The sequence below is a fragment of the Mus caroli genome, unplaced genomic scaffold (genome assembly GCF_978045245.1).
Source record: "Mus caroli unplaced genomic scaffold, Mus_caroli_1 scaffold_13, whole genome shotgun sequence".
NCBI lineage: Eukaryota > Metazoa > Chordata > Mammalia > Rodentia > Muridae > Mus > Mus caroli.
The window spans coordinates 60543265-60560524 of record NW_028227268.1 but is presented as its reverse complement, the minus strand read 5'-3'; the positions used below and the strand labels follow the sequence as shown (position 1 = coordinate 60560524).

Below are 17260 nucleotides of genomic sequence, written 5' to 3'. Positions count from 1 at the left end.
GGCCTATGTTCTGCTCAAGGCAGCTTTCCAATCTGCTTTCTCTGTTTTTCCTTCTCTGGAGATCTTTAGCCAGTTATCTCAGTGTTCTGCTTGTGCCCCGTTCCCCAAGCAGTTCTCTGACCTAAAATCTTCTCTGCATAGCTCATTCCCGCGGATCTTTTATTTTACATACCAATCCAGTCCTTTTCTCCTGGCTTCCTTTTGATTATCCCATCAATCTGCATCAGGTGATCCCAGCCCTTTGTTATGGGGGAGCAAGCACATTTTTTTTTTTTAAAGTTGCAAAAGAATTCAGAGATCTGCCTGCCTCAGTTACACCAGACAACAAACTAGTTGGGTGGGACCCCACCCAGAAATTACCTTTTCTACCACTGCAGAGCCTGGACCTAAATTCCTTATCCCAGGCTGACCTTGAACTCAGGAATCTATGTAAGCATAACAACAACAAAACTTAGCAGGCTCTAAATCTCTTTATCAAAAAAAAAAAAAAGAAAAACCAAAAAAAAAAAAAAAACTCTAAATCTCTTTATCTTCCTCCTAAGTATCTGACAAGTTGGCTCACAGTATGACTGCCTCGGTCCCTTTAGATTTATGAAGCTCCTTACACAATTTATATTACATACTCATATTTTACATAGTTGAGAAATTTTATATTTTCAAACTCATGGTTTTAGAGTTCTTTTCATAACCTTAAGGGCTGTCTTGTAGGTCCCAGCATTTACCATTTTGCTGAGACACTAGCCACACCTATGCCTCCAGGACTAGTGCTGTCTCGGAATCCCGTGGAGTCATTAACATTTACCGGTAGGACTTTCAACCAGCCGGAACAGAGGAATGCAAACATATGTACATTATTATGCAAACAAGCCTTTTTCCCCACAGCAGGCAATGAGGCTTGAGAAGGCCAGTTGGTCCTGTTCCGGGAACCATGTCACTTCCCTCCACCAAGGCCATGGGGTCTAACTCTGAAGCCTAGGCTGGCTTCACATTGGTGGCAGTCCACTTGTCTCTCTGCCTTCCAAGTGCTGTGATTACAGGTGAGAGCCAGCTCACCCAGCACCTGGCGTCAGAGCACAGCTGGAATGAGTCTGTAGTTTCCCAATTCAGAAATTCCTGTTTATCACCTTTCCTCAGCCCTCTAGCAGCCCCTTCCTCTTGCAAGGACACTCACAGCTGTGGAGCACTTCTGCCACCTGGCAGTCCTCCCGTGCGAGAGAATGCTGGTGAGAGAGCCACGAAGCACCTGGCAGCTGAAGAGCATCTGCCTTGCCTGCCTTGAGCCACCAGGAGAGGGAGGGTGCTCAGGGGAGCATCTGGCTGAGAGCAGCACAGTGTTCCCATCCGCCATCCCTCCTTGCCCAGGGTGCTCTGTGCTCACGCTCCAGTCTGTGAACCTGCTCCGGAAGTTCGTCTTCCTCCTGGATCTGCCCTGGACTCTACTCTCGCCCCAGGATGTTCTCTTTGTGCTCACCAGCAAAGAAGTGGCACAGGCCAAGGTAAAATATGAATCTCCTGGATACTGCACTGTGACCCCAGCCTCACGTCCCTTGGCTCTTCAAAGCCCTGCTACCTGCAGCAGTGCTCCACATGCTAGATTATTCCAGCTACACCTGGCTGACTAGCTTTCCAATGACTTGGGCTTTTTTTTTTTCTTTCTGATTATAAAATGTATAAGTAAATAATTGGTGCTCATTTTAAGAAACTTAGAAATGCATACAACATCATCAGTGAAATGAAAACAAGCGGCTGGAGAGCTGGCTCAGTGGTTAGGAGCACTCGATGGTTTTTTCAATTCCTGTGCCCACAGCCATCTGTAACTCCAGTTCCAGGGGGTCTGTCACCCTCTTTTGGCCTCCTTGGTTACTACATATCCATGCACTCAAGCACTGACATCTAAGAAAACAGAGCTCAGAGCAGTGGGGCAGGTGAGAGGGAAGGTCTGCAGATAACAGGCCCAGAGTGAGTGCCAGCATGTTCTCTTTGATTCTTCCAGAAAGCCATGTCCTGCCACTGCAGTCAGCTCCTCTGGTTCCGATACCTCTACGTCCTCTTCTCCAGATACATGAGAATCAACTCACTGCAGTTCCTCTGAAGCCTTGGAGAGTGGTCAGACCCTCAGAACAAGAGGGAGAAGCAGAGCAAGAAGTCCCCTGCCCGGGCTTAGGGCTGATTTACCTGCCTGACCCAGGGAAACCCCAGCAAAGCAGTGTCTGCCAAACAGGGACCACATGAACAATGGATCACCCCAACCCAGCTTCCTCTTCTGGGGAAAACCTGCCAAAACCAAGCCTACACCAACACAATAATAGCCACCCCACTAATTTACCAATAGTTTGCATGATAACAGAGTTTGCACCAGACATCCAGCAAAACCTAGGGAAGTTATCTTTACCACAAATGTGTGTAAATGTGCCATAGAACTAGTTCAAAGGTGTGATGTTTACATGGCTTCCAGACCAGGCTGTTTTGGTCAGTCTTCTGTTCCTGTAGGTGAAACACCACTCACAGGGCATCTGCAGACCTGCAGTTTTCTTGGATCACAGTTCTGTTTTTGTTTTGTTTTGTTTTTTTGGTTTTTCGAGACAGGGTTTCTCTGTATAGTCTTGGCTGTCCTGGAACTCACTTTGTAGACCAGGCTGGCCTCGAACTCAGAAATCCACCTGCCTCTGCCTCCCAAGTGCTGGGATTAAAGGCATGCGCCACCACTGCCCGGCGGATCACAGTTCTGAAGCCTGTGAAGTCCAAGAGCATAGCAGCCTCTACATGACCGCTGGTGAGGGGCATCCCACTGCATCGCAAAGGCAAAGGCAGTCAGTCAGAAAGAGCCCATGAGCCAAAGAGTTCCTTTAGAACAAAGCCACGCCTACAACAAATAACCCAGTCACCTCCAAAAGGCCTCACCCTAAACACTGGGGCTCTGAAGACACATGAATTCCAGGGGACACAGCCAAACCATAGCACAGGTTCATCCAGACACCCCTCCCTGCCCCCCACAGTCTTCAGGTGCTTTAACCACAATTCCTTGGGTTTTTATTTGTGTCCCCTTATGAGAACTTTACAGTCTAGAGAAGCTGTACCTTATCATCATGGTGATTCTGATGTGTGTGGAGATGATCCTGTGGGTCCTCCCTTTAAGGAGCCAATAAACATCTTGGTTCTCTGCCTTTTTCTTTTTTTTTTTTTTTGGTTTTTCGAGACAGGGTTTCTCTGTGTAGCCTTGGCTGTCCTGGAACTCACTTTGTAGACCAGGCTGGCCTCGAACTCAGAAATCCGCCTGCCTCTGCCTCCCGAGTGCTGGGATTAAAGGCGTGCGCCACCACGCCCGGCTTCTCTGCCTTTTTCAAAGTAAGAGCTGGGCCCACACCTTTATATATATATACTTTTATTTTTTTTTAAAGATTTATTTATTATATGTAAGTACACTGTAGCTATGCTCAGACACTCCAGAAGAGGGCATCAGATTTCATTACGGATGGTTGTGAGCCACCATGTGGTTGCTGGGATTTGAACTCAGGACCTTCTGAAGAGCAGTCGGTGCTCTTAACCACTGAGCCATCTCGCCAGCCCCTATATACTTTGTTTAAAAAAGAAAAAGAAAGAAATGGAAAGAAAATACAAACATTATTCTGATAGTGAAATATTGAACCAGTACAAAATAAATAAAATATGGGAAGCTGGATGTAGTGGTATATGCCTTTAATCCCAGCATTCAGAAGACAGAGACATGTGGATATCTCTAAGTTTGTGGCCAGCCTGGTCAACATAGTGAGTTCCAGGACATCCAGAGCTACATAATGAGTCTCTTTAAAAAGTAAAAAAAATAACCTCAAATAGTTATTCTAATAGGATGGATAGTGATAAAGCCACGTTTACATAAAGCAGTATACCCACATGTAAAAATCTACATGATGATGAACAAGTAGTGTTCTTAGCCGGCTTTGTTGGGGAAGAAGTGTATTTCTATAGCCACAGGTGTAAACAAGCAGAGCTTTGCCTGTGGAGCCTGTCTCTGAAGAGTCCTTTTGTACTGTGTTCCTGCACTGAGCCCTCTGCAAAGCCGATTCACTGATTAGCAATGATACAGAAGTTGAAAGGCTGCATGTCAAGAACCAAGTTATATTGGGGTGTCCTTAGACACCTTGCAAACTGTCTGCTCCCCACTTCTGTATCTGATCTAGCATCTTTGTGACCCTTGGGTAAACACTTGGGAATATAGAAGCAGCTGCCTAGTTCCCACCAACCAAAAGGCTAGGGATTCTTTCAGATAGCATCTGAGGCGTCCAGCTGAGATGCCTTACTTCCCTGTGATCCACCTACCTGATGTTCCCACTGTGTGTGTGAGAAGTGCCCATGTATGACTGTGTGTGTGAGAAGTGCCCATGTATGACTGTGTGTGAGAAGAGCCCATGAGTGACTGTGTGTGTGTGAGAAGTGCCCGTGTGTGACTGTGTGTGTGAGGAGTACCCATGTATGACTGTGTGTGTGAGAATAGCCCGTGAGAAGTGCCCATGTATGACTGTGTGTGTGAGAAGTGCCCATGTATGACTGTGTGTGTGAGAAGAGCCCATGAGTGACTGTGTGTGTGTGAGAAGTGCCCGTGTGTGACTGTGTGTGTGAGAAGTACCCATGTATGACTGTGTATGTGAGAATAGCCCATGAGAAGTGCCCATGTATGACTGTGTGAGAAGAGCCTGTGAGTGACTGTGTGTGTGTGAGAAGTGCCCGTGTGTGACTGTGTGTATGAGAAGTGCCCATGTATGACTGTGTGTGAGAAGTGCCCATGTGTGACTGTGTGTGTGAGAAGTGCCCATGTATGACTGTGTGTGAGAAGTGCCCATGTATGACTGTGTGTGAGAAGTGCCCATGTATGACTGTGTGTGTGAGAAGTGCCCATGTATGACTGTGTATGTAAGAAGTGCCCATGTATGACTGTGTGTGAGAAGTGCCCATGTGTGACTGTGTGTGTGAGAAGTGCCCATGTATGACTTAAGCAGTGCTGCTGCTATAAAACTTCATGGAACTGTTTCCACATTGGGACATGGAACTGGGGTGACCTGAATGTGTGTCCTGGGACACCAGCACATATTTCACCCCAGGATAAACTACCTCACATCCTCTTTGAAGTGAGAACTGTTATTCTGTTGATAATACACCTTGAGTTTTTTTATGATATACACACAGTACAATCTATGAAAAATGTTTTCAAATCTGAGATATTAAAAAGACGCATAGAAGAATTGTAATGATTTGAGAATTATTTTGTGCCTGTTTGTATTTGTTTTACTATATGTTCACAAATTAAGAGGTTGGGGATGGTAGCTTGGCTGGGAGGATGTGCCTAGGTTTGGTCTCCAGCACAGTATAAATGTGTGTGCCAACACTTGGGCACAAGTATAGAAATCCAGCATTAACTAATAATAACTCATAAAGAAATCTTTTAAAATAATTCCTTGGTAGACATGGAATTTTACTACTTACTGAATACTGAATCTTCAGGCTGAGATGGACATGATTGTTTATTTTACATAATGAATTAAATTCTGCCTGAGTATTTGATGCTGAAAGGCACAGCATCCTCAACATTTGTTTCAGAGATGATTGATATTGACTCAGAGATGATTGATGATTGATATTGATACTGAAAATTTTATAGTCATTAGTGACAGTGCCTATTCCCATAGATACATAGTATAAAATGGCAGAAGTATGTTGCCGAATGTTTCAGAAATTGATGGAAATTCTGCCCTAATTCCAAGCCAAAAATAATTTAATGATTTCTTTTTTTAAAAAGATTTTATTGAGGCTGGTGAGATGGCTCAGCGGGTAAGAGCACCCGACTGCTCTTCCAAAGGTCCTGAGTTCAAATCCCAGCAACCACATGGTGGCTCACAACCATCTGTAACGAGATCTGACTCCCACTTCTGGTGTGTTTGAAGACAGCTACAGTGTATTTACATATAATAAATAAATAAATCTTTAAAAAAAAAGATTTTATTTATTATATATAAGTACATTGTAGCTGTCTTCAGACACACAGGGAGAGGGCATCGGATCCTTTTACAGATGGTGAGCCACCATGTGGTTGCTGGGATTTGAACTCAGTACCTCTGGAAGAGCAGTCAGTGCTCTTAACCTCTGAGCCATTTCTCCATCCCAATTTAATGATTTCTTATGAAAACCACCAAATCAAACAGTAATTTAAAATTTTGTTTACATTTACTTATTTGTGTGTGTGTATGTGTATGTGTGTATGTGTAGGTCAGGACAACCTTCAGGAGTTTTGTTCTTCCGGCATGTGTTGTTCCAGGGACAGGCACACACCTTTACCTGCTGAGCCATCTCACTGTTACAGATTCACTGTCAGATGTAAGCTAGGTGCTAATCAAGCCACATTCATTTGTAGTCTCATAGCTACTCACAACTCACTTGCTCTTCAAAAATAAATGAATAGAATCAAATATTACAGGGCTTGAAGAGATGGCTCAGCAGTTAGGAACACCCGCTGCTCTGGCAGAGGACTTGGGTTCAGTTCTTAGCACCCACATCATGGTTCGAAACTGCCTATAATTGCCATTCCTGGGGAGCCAATATCCTCTCCTACCCTCTAGGGGTATCAGCCACATATATATAAATGCAGGCAAAACACTTATACACAGTAAATAAAAATCTAACATTCTAACAATACACTTCAAAGACTGATTTAATGTGTTCATGCTGCAGGATCAGAGCCGAAACATCAAGTATTGCTTTTCCATAATTACACCACTATGTTTCTTTTTTTTTTTTTTTTGGTTTTTCGAGGCAGGGTTTCTCTGTGTAGCCTTGGCTGTCCTGGAACTCACTCTGTAGACCAGGCTGGCCTCGAACTCAGAAATCCGCCTGCCTCTGCCTCCCGAGTGCTGGGATTAAAGGCGTGCGCCACCACACCCGGTTTTTTTTTTTTTTTTTTTTTTTTTTTTGGTTACACCACTATGTTTCTACAAAAGCAGAAAACTTTTTTATGGAGAGAGAGAGAGAGAGAGAGAGAGAGAGAGAGAGAGAGAGAGAGAGAGAATCGCAGCCTAGAATCTGAGCTGAGGCGTTCCAGCAGCACATGGGGGGCTCTGTGGTATGAGGGCATGCCTAGTGCACACATGGTGCACATCTTTGTGTTCCAAACAAGGTTGAAGTGAAGTCGCACAGTGCAGAGGTTGAGCCAGACCCATGCAGCTGTTAGACATCTGGGTCCCGGTTAATTTGGTTAGTGTGAGTTCTCACTCCTGGTGTCTTCAGGGAGGATTTACTGCTCATGCCCTCCATGACCCCACGTTCACTCACACACAGGTCAACAGCTCCAACTGGAGAGGCAGGACTCTGGACATTGCAGCAGAGAGGACAGGCAGGGGCAACGTGATCTTGAACATGCTCATTTTGGGTTCTGAAAAGCTCAGAAAATAACATCTTCTTGGTGCTCAGAGAGCAAAGGAAAGGAACTGGAGGGCAAGTGGCTCTTTGAGGCCCCCAGGGGCGGCCACATATGTTGGCAAGGGAAGGTACCCTCCAGTGAAATGTGGCCCTGGGCAAGCTTATGACAATTGAATGTTTGGGACTTTGTTTTTAAAACAACACATAAAAAAAAAAAAAAAAAAAAAAAAAAAAAAAAAAAAAAAAGGGCTGGTGAGATGGCTCAGTGGGTAAGAGCACCCGACTGCTCTTCCGAAGGTCCAGAGTTCAAATCCCAGCAACCACATGGTGGCTCACAACCATCCGTAACGAGATCTGGCGCCCTCTTCTGGAGTGTCTGAAGACAGCTACAGTGTACTTACATATAATAAATAAATCTTTAAAAAAAACAAAAAACAAAACAAAACAAAAAAAAAACACATGTGCAAGATCTACCTGAGAGGAGACAGTGGGGAAATCCTGGAAGTAGAGCTCATGCTGGAAGAGGTGTCTTGATATCAGTGAGAAAGGCTCCAGAAGGGGGCAAGGCCACTGATGGGAAGGGACAATAAAAGCCCATGTCCATAATTGGAAGTCATTAAACCTCAAGCAGCTTTCATTTGCTAAAAAAAAAAAAAAAAAAAAACAAGCTAGGCAGGCAGTGGTGGTGCACACCTTTAGTCCTAGCACTTGGGAGACAGAGGCAGGCGGATCTCTTTGAGTTTGAGGCCAAGTTAGTCTACAGTGTGGGTTCCAGGACAGCCAGAGCTATACAGAGAAACCTTGTCTCGAAAAATCAGGGTTTTTCAGTACTTGAAAACTACTACTGCTACTGCTACTGCTACCGCTACTGCTACTGCTACTACTACTAATAATAGGCCAGCCTGGTCTACATAGCAAAGTTCCAGGACAGCCAGGGTTACATTAGAAAGAGCCCACTTGGTGGTACACTTTCAGGATGTTGAAGCAGGATTTCAAATTTAAAGCCACCCTGAGCTACGTGGCAAGACCTTCTCTGTAAAAACCAAACCAAACATAAACAAACTCACATTCGCCTCATTAAGCTTTCCAGGACCCCATTTAACCTGTGAGTAACAGGGGAGGCCAGAACAACACAACTCTCTCAAAAACACTCTCTCCTGGGGTCCTAGTTAAGATCTGTAGAAACCAAGCTGAAATCCAATAACCAGACTGCCTTCCAATTTGCTTCATTAATGCTCTGCAGTTGTCATGATGGGAGGGATATAAAAGCATTCTGAAGGTCTCTTCTGGAGCAGAGGCATGCTGAGGGAAGGGTGAAGTGTTACCATGTGGAGGGACAAATAACAGGGTTCACTGAGATTGTTAGGGTGGGAAAGCATTGTATCCAGGGGAAACATGAAGCCTGCAGACAGCTGGGGATGTAGCTCGGGAGTGGTTGCCTAGGATGCATGGAGCCCTGGCTCTGATGTCAGCTCTGTATAAACTGGCTGAATGCTGCAGGCCTGTAACCTCAGCACTCAAGAGGTGAAGGCGGGAGGAATCAGAAGAACTTCAAGGTTGTGCTCTGCCTCATTCAAGCTGGGAGGCTACCCTGGAAGTCAGGAGACCTTGGCTATAAAGAAACAAATAGCCTTCAAAGCAGATCTCAGAGGAGGAGAAGGCTGAGGGGATGGCTCAGTAGTTAAGAGCACTGACTGCTCTTCCAGAGGTCCTGAGTTCAATTCCCAGCAACCACATGGTGGCTCACAACCATCTGTAATGGGATCCCATGCCCTGTTCTGAAGAAAGCTACAGTGTACTCACATACATAAATTAAAAAAAAAAAAAAGCAGAGGAAGAAAATTATAAAATACTGTAATAAATTTAATGGGAGTAAACTGCCAAAAGTAGTGGTGAATTTCTCCGCCAGAACATACTGTATCCATAAGTGACATAAAAATGAAAGGATGATGAGCCACCTATCTTGTTCTAGGAAAAATAAAAGCATTAAGCTAAACATGCATATTTTCATAACAGGCTCATGCCATGAGAAGGTGTGTGCATACATCACAGAATCTTGTTTCATCAAGAACATGAAACAAGGGCCGGGCGTGGTGGCGCACGCCTTTAATCCCAGCACTTGGGAGGCAGAGGCAGGCGGATTTCTGAGTTCGAGGCCAGCCTGGTCTACAAAGTGAGTTCCAGGACAGCCAGGGCTACACAGAGAAACCCTGTCTCGAAAAACCAAAAAAAAAAAAAAAAAAAAAAAAAGAACATGAAACAAAACCTAGAAATAAAAATCTTCATAAAACAAACAAACAAAAAACCCCATAAACCACAATAGTAAGGCAGGGTATGGTAGCACATGCCTTTTTTTTTTTTTAATGGTCAAATCCTATAATTTAATGTTTGGTTTTGTATAAATTTAACTGTTCATTCAAATACCTATTAAGTTCATCACAAATTATATAATTTAAAAATCTAGGAGATGCTGTCAAGTCAAATACCTCTATGATCAATTATCCTTTTAAATTTCAAAATTAAAAACTACATCCAATTCTGTGAATTTGAATTTCCAAATGCTCCTGAAAAGAGTTGGTACTCATCCTCCCACTTTGCTGTTTTTGTTTTAAAGCACAGTCCATTTGTCTCAGAGGTACTCTCTTCTCCTGGTGAGGCAGCAGTCACCACAGTGTGACCTGTGGTGTTGTACCCTCCACTCAAAGGCATTCTCTCTTTCCATGAAAAAAATGAACAGGAAGGGACAAGCGCCCGCTTTCCCTGTTCAGTTGATTCTTGGTGCTTTCATTGTATTGTGAATGCCTGATTTCAATTGTACAGCAACGACAAATACCAGTATTTATTCTGAAAGGCTGTGTGTTCCAACAAGCATATATTAGCAGCTTCCAACTCGGTCTCTAGGAATGATTCTCAGTTCTGAGCCGTGCTTCAGGAAAACATTCCCAGCAGTCTGTGCAGGATTTATTCCTATTCCATCATTAGTAATAATTGCACTTGTAGCTGCAGGAACTTTAAATTCTTCTGCTGCAAACTTTAGCACTGCTGTGAACGGTGTACTTCCAAGAACACTGAGAACTTTGTACAGCAGCCGCGGGTCCAACGTCAACATGATTTTTTTTTTAAGATTTTATTTATTTATTTATTATATGTAAGTACACTGTACACTGTCGCTGTCTTCATACACTCCAGAAGAGGGAGTCAGATTTCGTTACGGATGGTTGTGAGCCACCATGTGGTTGCTGGGATTTGAACTCCGGACCTTCGGAAGAGCAGTCGGGTTCTCTTACCCACTGAGCCATCTCACCAGCCCGTCAACATGATTTTAAAGGACACCTTCGACATGATGGAACCGCCTGACACACACCGTGCCCAGCCGCCCGGCGTGCTCAGCACATGCCTTTAATCCCAGCACTGGGAAGAGGAGTGGAAGAGGCAGACAGAGCTTGTGAGTTGAAGACAGAGACCCTGTCTCAAAAAGCAAAAAATAAAATAAAACAAAATAAACAAAAATACCATAATAGCTGGAAGCTCTAATCTCATCCAGAGCCTGTCAAGTCAGCCAAGTTCCAACACAACACTTGGAGACACCAGCCTTGAGCTAGAGTGTTGGCTCCCAGGCTAAGGGCCCACTGCTCTTGCAGAGGACCCAAGTGTGGCTCCAAGCACCAGGCCGGACAGCTCACAACCAACTGCTCCAAAGGGACCCAAACCTCTGACCACATGCATTCATATACACAAACCTATACCCACACCCAGACACACACACACACACGCTTAAACAAGGTTTTAAGATTTTTTTTTTTTTATTTTATTTTTTTTTTTGGTTTTTTGAGACAGGGTTTCTCTGTGTAGCCCGGGCTGTCCTGGAACTCACTTTGTAGACCAGGCTGGCCTCGAACTCAGAAATCCGCCTGCCTCTGCCTCCCGAATGCTGGGATTAAAGGCGTGCGCCACCACGCCCGGCTTTTTTAATTTTATTTATGTGTGTGAATATGTTGTTGCTGTCTTCACACACACACCAGAAGAGGGCATCAAATTCCATTACAGATGGTTGTGAACCATCATGTGGTTGCTGGGAATTGAACTCAGGACCTCTTGGAAGAGCAGCGAGTGCTCTTAACTGCTGAGCCATCTTTCCAGCCTGTTTTTATGATCGTTTAACAAAGAACATTAACATCCACGTAAATGACAGAATACTTATTTGCAAACACCAGTTACCCATTGGCCACTGAGAAATCCTTAATAAGTGCCCCCAACAAAAGACTTATCTGTTCTGTTCAGTGTGTGACCATAACCAAAGAGCATCAGACGAGGTGTGGTGCCACAGCCCTATAATCCCAGCACAGACAGCCTGAGGTAGGAAGACTGCAAGTTCAAAGCCAGCCTAGCATGTATATAACAAGACCTGTCTCAAAATAACAGCAGCAGCTGCAACAACCATCCAAAACAACCCTAGCTCAAATAGAAAATAAAATCAAAGCTGGGGCTAGACAGATGGCTCAGCGGTTAAAAGCACTGACTGCTCTTCCAGAGGTCCTGAGTTCAAATCCCAGAAACCACATGGTGGCTCACAGCCATCTGTAATGGTGCCCTCTTCTGGTGTGTCTTAAGACAGCGACAGTGGAGTGTACTCACACATAAAATAAATACATCTTTAAAAAAAGAGTTTATTAGCCAGGTGTGGTGGCACACGCCTTTAATCCCAGCACTCGGGAGGCAGAGGCAGGCGGATTTCTGAGTTCGAGGCCAGCCTGGTCTACAAAGTGAGTTCCAGGACAGCCAGGGCTACACAGAGAAACCCTGTCTCGAAAAAACCAAAAAAAAAAAAAAAAAGGTATAACAAAAATAGTAGAAAGGATGCACTTTCTTTGAGAAATGAAACAAAATAAACAGAAGTTGGTGATTTAGCTCAGTGGTGAGCACTTACCTAGCAAGAATAAGGCCTTGGGTTCAGCCCTCAGCTCCAGGAAAGAGAGAGAAGGGGAGAAAGTGAGAGAGAGAAGGGAGGAGAGGGGGAGGGAGAGGAGGAAGGGAGAGGGGGAGGGGAGAGGAGGGGAGAGGAGGGGAAGGGGGGGGGGGGGAGGGAGAGAGAGAGAATAAGCCAGCATATGAAAATGCTAAATTAAAATAAGGAAGCACGAGCCAGGCGTGGTGGCACACACCATTAATCCAAGCACTCGGGAGGCAGAAACAGGTAGATTTTCAAGTTCGAGGCCAGCCTGGTCTACAAAGTGAGTTCCAGGACAGCCAGAGCTATACAGAGAAACCCTGTCTCGAAAAACAAAACAAAACAAACAAACAAATAAGTAATAATAAGGAGGTATGAGCAGTTTCTAAGGCAGACTAGATGAAATCACCAGTGGAAAAGTGTTTACAGATGATTTCCTGAGCCAGTGTCAGAATCCCACAAATGCTAACCACAGCACCATAAACAGGGTCCGAGCAGTTCAATTTCCTAAGTAAGACTGCACTACCACATGGAAATCAGGGTTGTGCTCAGAGATAAAGATGAGCCAGTCACAGAGCCTTTGCTCTGCCATGGACTTTAACCCTCTGGAACCATAAGGGCAATTAAATCCTTTCTTTTGTCCTTTGTCCTTTTTGCTCCTTTGTCCTCAAACAGTAAAAACAAACAAACAAACAAACAAACTGTCTTAGTCAGGGTTTCTATTCCTGCACAAACATCATGACCAAGAAGCAAGTTGGGGAGGAAAGGGTTTATTCGGCTTACACTTCCATACTGCTGTTCATCACCAAAGGAAGTCAGGACTGGAACTCAAGCAGGTCAGAAAGCAGGAGCTGATGCAGAGGCCATGGAGGGATGTTCTTTACTGGCTTGCCTCCCCTGGCTTGCTCAGTCTTCTCTCTTATAGAACCCAAGACTACCAGCCCAGGGATGGTCCCACCCACAAGGGGCCTTTCCCCCTTGATCACTAATTGAGAAAATGCCTTACAGTTGGATCTCATGGAGGCATTTCCTCAACTGAAGGTCCTTTCTCTGTGATAACTCCAGCTGTGTCAAGTTGACACAAAAATAGCCAGTACAATTGACCCCTTGTCAACTTGACACACAAACACATCACTAGTAAGCCTCAACCCTTACATTCTTATTCATCCCCAAGATCTAAATAACTTTAAAAGTCCCACAGTCTTTACATATTCTTAAAATTTCAATCTCTTTAAAATATCCATCTCTTTTAAAATCCAAAGTCTCTTAACTGTGGGCTCCACTAAAACAGTTTCTTCCTTCGAGAGGGAAAATATCAGGGCACAGTCACAATCAAAGCAAAAATCAATCTCCAACCGTCCAACGTCTGGGATCCAACTCACGATCTTCTGGGCTCCTCCAAGGGCTTGGGTCACTTCTCCAGCCATGCCCTTTGTAGCACACACGTCATCCTCTGGGCTCCAGATGCCTGTACTCCACTGCTGCTGCTGCTCTTGGTGGTCATCTCGTGGTACTCGCATCTCCAAAACACTGCATGACCCCTTCAGTCCTGGGCCTTCAATTACAACTGGGGCTGCACCTTCACCAATGGCCTTCCATGGCCTCTCACAGTGCCGAGCCTCAGCTACTCTGCGTGACCCCTTCATGCCTTCAAAACCAGTACCACCTGGGTGACCCTTACACATTACCAAGTCCCACTGCAGAAGGAGTACAACCTTGCCTATCTCTGGAACACAGCCTCTTTGTGCTTTCAGAAAACACTTCCCAGAAGATGTCACCTCAACGATGCTGGTCTCTTCTTAATCACCGCTAATTTCTTAGCTCCAGCTAACCAGCATCAATAGTCCCAGTAATGAAAAGTTTTTGCTTTAGTAGTTCTGGTATCTTGTTAATCACAGCTGATTCTTCAGCCCCAGCTAACCAGAACTACAAAATCTTCACAATAAAAACAGCAATGGCCCTGAAGAGAGTCTTTAATTTTCCCTCTGAAATTTCACAAACCAGGCCTCCATCTTCTGCACTGTTCTCAGCATTATCTTCCAAGCTCCTACACAACATCTGACAGAGCTCTTAACAACGAATGGATCTTCAAGCCCAAAGTTCCAAAGTCCTTCCACAGTCCTCCCCAAAACATGGTCAGGTTGTCACAGGAATACCCCACTCTGCTGGTATCAATTTGTCTTAGTCAGGGTTTCTATTTCTGCACAAACATCATGACCAAGAAGCAAGTTGGGGAGGAAAGGGTTTATTCGGCTTACACTTCCATACTGCTGTTCATCACCAAAGGAAGTCAGGACTGGAACTCAAGCAGGTCAGAAAGCAGGAGCTGATGCAGAGGCCATGGAGGGATGTTCTTTACTGGCTTGCCTCCCCTGGCTTGCTCAGTCTTCTCTCTTATAGAACCCAAGACTACCAGCCCAGGGATGGTCCCACCCACAAGGGGCCTTTCCCCCTTGATCACTAATTGAGAAAATGCCTTACAGTTGGATCTCATGGAGGCATTTCCTCAACTGAAGGTCCTTTCTCTGTGATAACTCCAGCTGTGTCAAGTTGACACAAAAATAGCCAGTACACAAACAAAACAAAACACTGGCATTGAACTGAGCAATCCCAAACTTGGTGGCCAATTTCAATTGAATGCACCCACAATACTACATTATAGAACGAGCTTAAAATTAGCCACCATTTCAAAATAAAAGTTCTTCAAGGACCTGGTGCCAGCTGAAAACAGAGTTACATGGCACAAGGCTTTACTAACCAGATTTTTTTTTTTCTTGGTTTTTCAAGACAGCGTTTCTCTGTGTAGTCCTGGCTGTCCTGGAACTCACTCTGTAGACCAGGCTGGCCTCGAACTCAGAGATCTGCCTGCCTAAATCAGCAGTTCAGTTCACAGGTCTGCAGCAACAGATTGATCCACTTGCAAACACTTCACAGATACAGCAGTCCTGTTCTGTAGAGTCGGGACAGCAAACAGAAATCAGCAGCAGTGGCACTACCTAGCAGAGACAGTCAGGTCTCAGCCTGGGCTCGAGTCAGCAGGAGGGACCAGCAGGAACACCAGGAGAAGCTCTAGGCTGTGCCTCTCTCTAGGAATCGAAGATCAGCAGAAGATGAGAGACCCACAAGTGTTGTGCAGCTAGCTCTATAGGCAAGCCAAATTCAGCCTCTGTCACTGTCAGTCGAGTCCTATTTATACCCTCCAAACATCACCTGTCCTCCACGGGTCTTACCTCAGCACTGGTGTCTGCCTCAGCTGACATCACTCTGTCAATCAGATTTTTTGGAGTGTGTTTCTCTCTATGGAGGCCCGATAAATGTAGCTCAACTATGCAATGTAAGGTGGACCAATACTTGAGTGTCCTTTCACGTGCTTGATTTAGCAGAACATTCTTTGTCCTGTGTCTGCTTCAGCTAAACATTCCTTCACAAGTCTGCCTTAGGCTTTCACCTGTGTCCACTTCAGGAAAACGCTCTTTCATGTGTCTGCCCCAGCAAAACACCATCCATCACAACTGATTTTCCAAAGAACCTTTAAGTTTCCACTTCACCTTTGTCTGTTTATTTTTGAGACATGACAAGTGAAGTTTGGACTGTCTGAAATTTGTTCTTTAGACTGACTGGCATGGAGCTTGCCACAATCCTCCTGCCTCTGCCTCTGCCTCTTGAATACTGAGATTACAGACATGGGCAACCATGGAATTTATTCTGAAAATCCAGTTTCTGTGGGTTGTGTAGCCCTAGGGACTGACTTTGATAGACTTTTTGATGTATAGTCGCCCCTAGAACCATATGGAGCTCAGAGAAGAACTTTCAGCAGTGGGTTCTCTCTTCCCACCAAGGGCTTCTTGGGTCTGGCTTCAGTGCCATGCTTTTAGCGCTGCTGAGTTGTAAAGTATTGCATTTTCTAAGGTAACCTCATCTGGGGACTCCTCCCCTGCAGTCTTTTCATTGGCTCCGTGTCTCTCTCTGTCCCTTTATTTTCCCATCATGTGGCTTCCCCCAAACCTCTCTGTGCAGTACTGCACATACCCAAGTACTTAATAAACATTTGTTAAGGCAGGCTATAGCATATGGGGAAGCACACTAGTGATATGCCCCCCTTTAAAGACAGGGTTTCTCTGTGTAGCCCTGGCTACCCTAAAACTAGTTTTGTAGATCAGGCTGGCCTCAAACTCAGAGGTCTGCCTGCCTCTCTCTGCCTACCCAATGCTGGGATTAAAAGCATGAGCCACCATACCCAGCTTAATTTTTAAATGATGTAATGAAACTAAAAAACTTTGCTAATTTTAAAAAGAAAACACTGCCAGGCATGGTGGCCCACGCCTTTAATCCCAGCATTTGGGAGGTAGAGGCATGTGGTGGATTTCTGAGTTCGAGGCCAGCCTGGTCTACAAAGTGAGTTCCAGGACAGCCAGGGCTATACAGAGAAACCCTGTCTCAAACAAACAAACAAACAAACAAACAAACAAACAAAACAACAACAACAAAAACCCACTGAGTTATTCATTCAACTGCATTAAATAGTTCTTGGAAACTATTAAGTGTTCAATAAATATGAGTGTTACAACTTTTGTAGAATGGCCTGGCTCTGTCTTATTCAAAGCTGTTTTCAGTTTCTCAATCACCTTTATAATAAAAGCCAACCTTTTACTAAAACCTCATAGTGATACTAAAACCTCAGCTGGTGAGTAACCAAATTGTCCTTTTTCATTTTTGTGGATGTATATTTGTGTGGTGTGTGTTCATATGTATAACCTGTGTTCCCATGTATGTGTGTTCCCATGTATGTGTGTTCATATGTATAACCTGTGTTCCCGTGTGTGGTAAAGATGCTGTATTTTTTTAAAATAATTCCTTTCTTTTTTTTAGATGTATTTATTTATTTATTATATGTGTGTACACTGTAGC

At 44.5% G+C, this 17260-nt stretch overlaps 1 protein-coding gene across 2 annotated transcripts in view; it reads left to right on the top strand.

Moving 5' to 3' along the window:
• Pigl (phosphatidylinositol glycan anchor biosynthesis class L) overlaps positions 1–17260 on the top strand; it is a 93258-nt gene that overhangs the window by 53321 nt on the left and 22677 nt on the right. The window contains exons 6-7 of one of the 2 annotated variants that reach the window (XM_021177227.3): positions 1363–1496; positions 1994–3164. In XM_021177227.3, coding sequence (XP_021032886.1) covers positions 1363–1496; positions 1994–2092 — 233 coding nt within the window. In that variant the 3' untranslated portion in view covers positions 2093–3164. Of the gene's footprint in view, positions 1–1362; positions 1497–1993; positions 3165–17260 lie in introns of those variants that run through there. The other variant, XM_085829939.1, reaches the window with a different exon arrangement.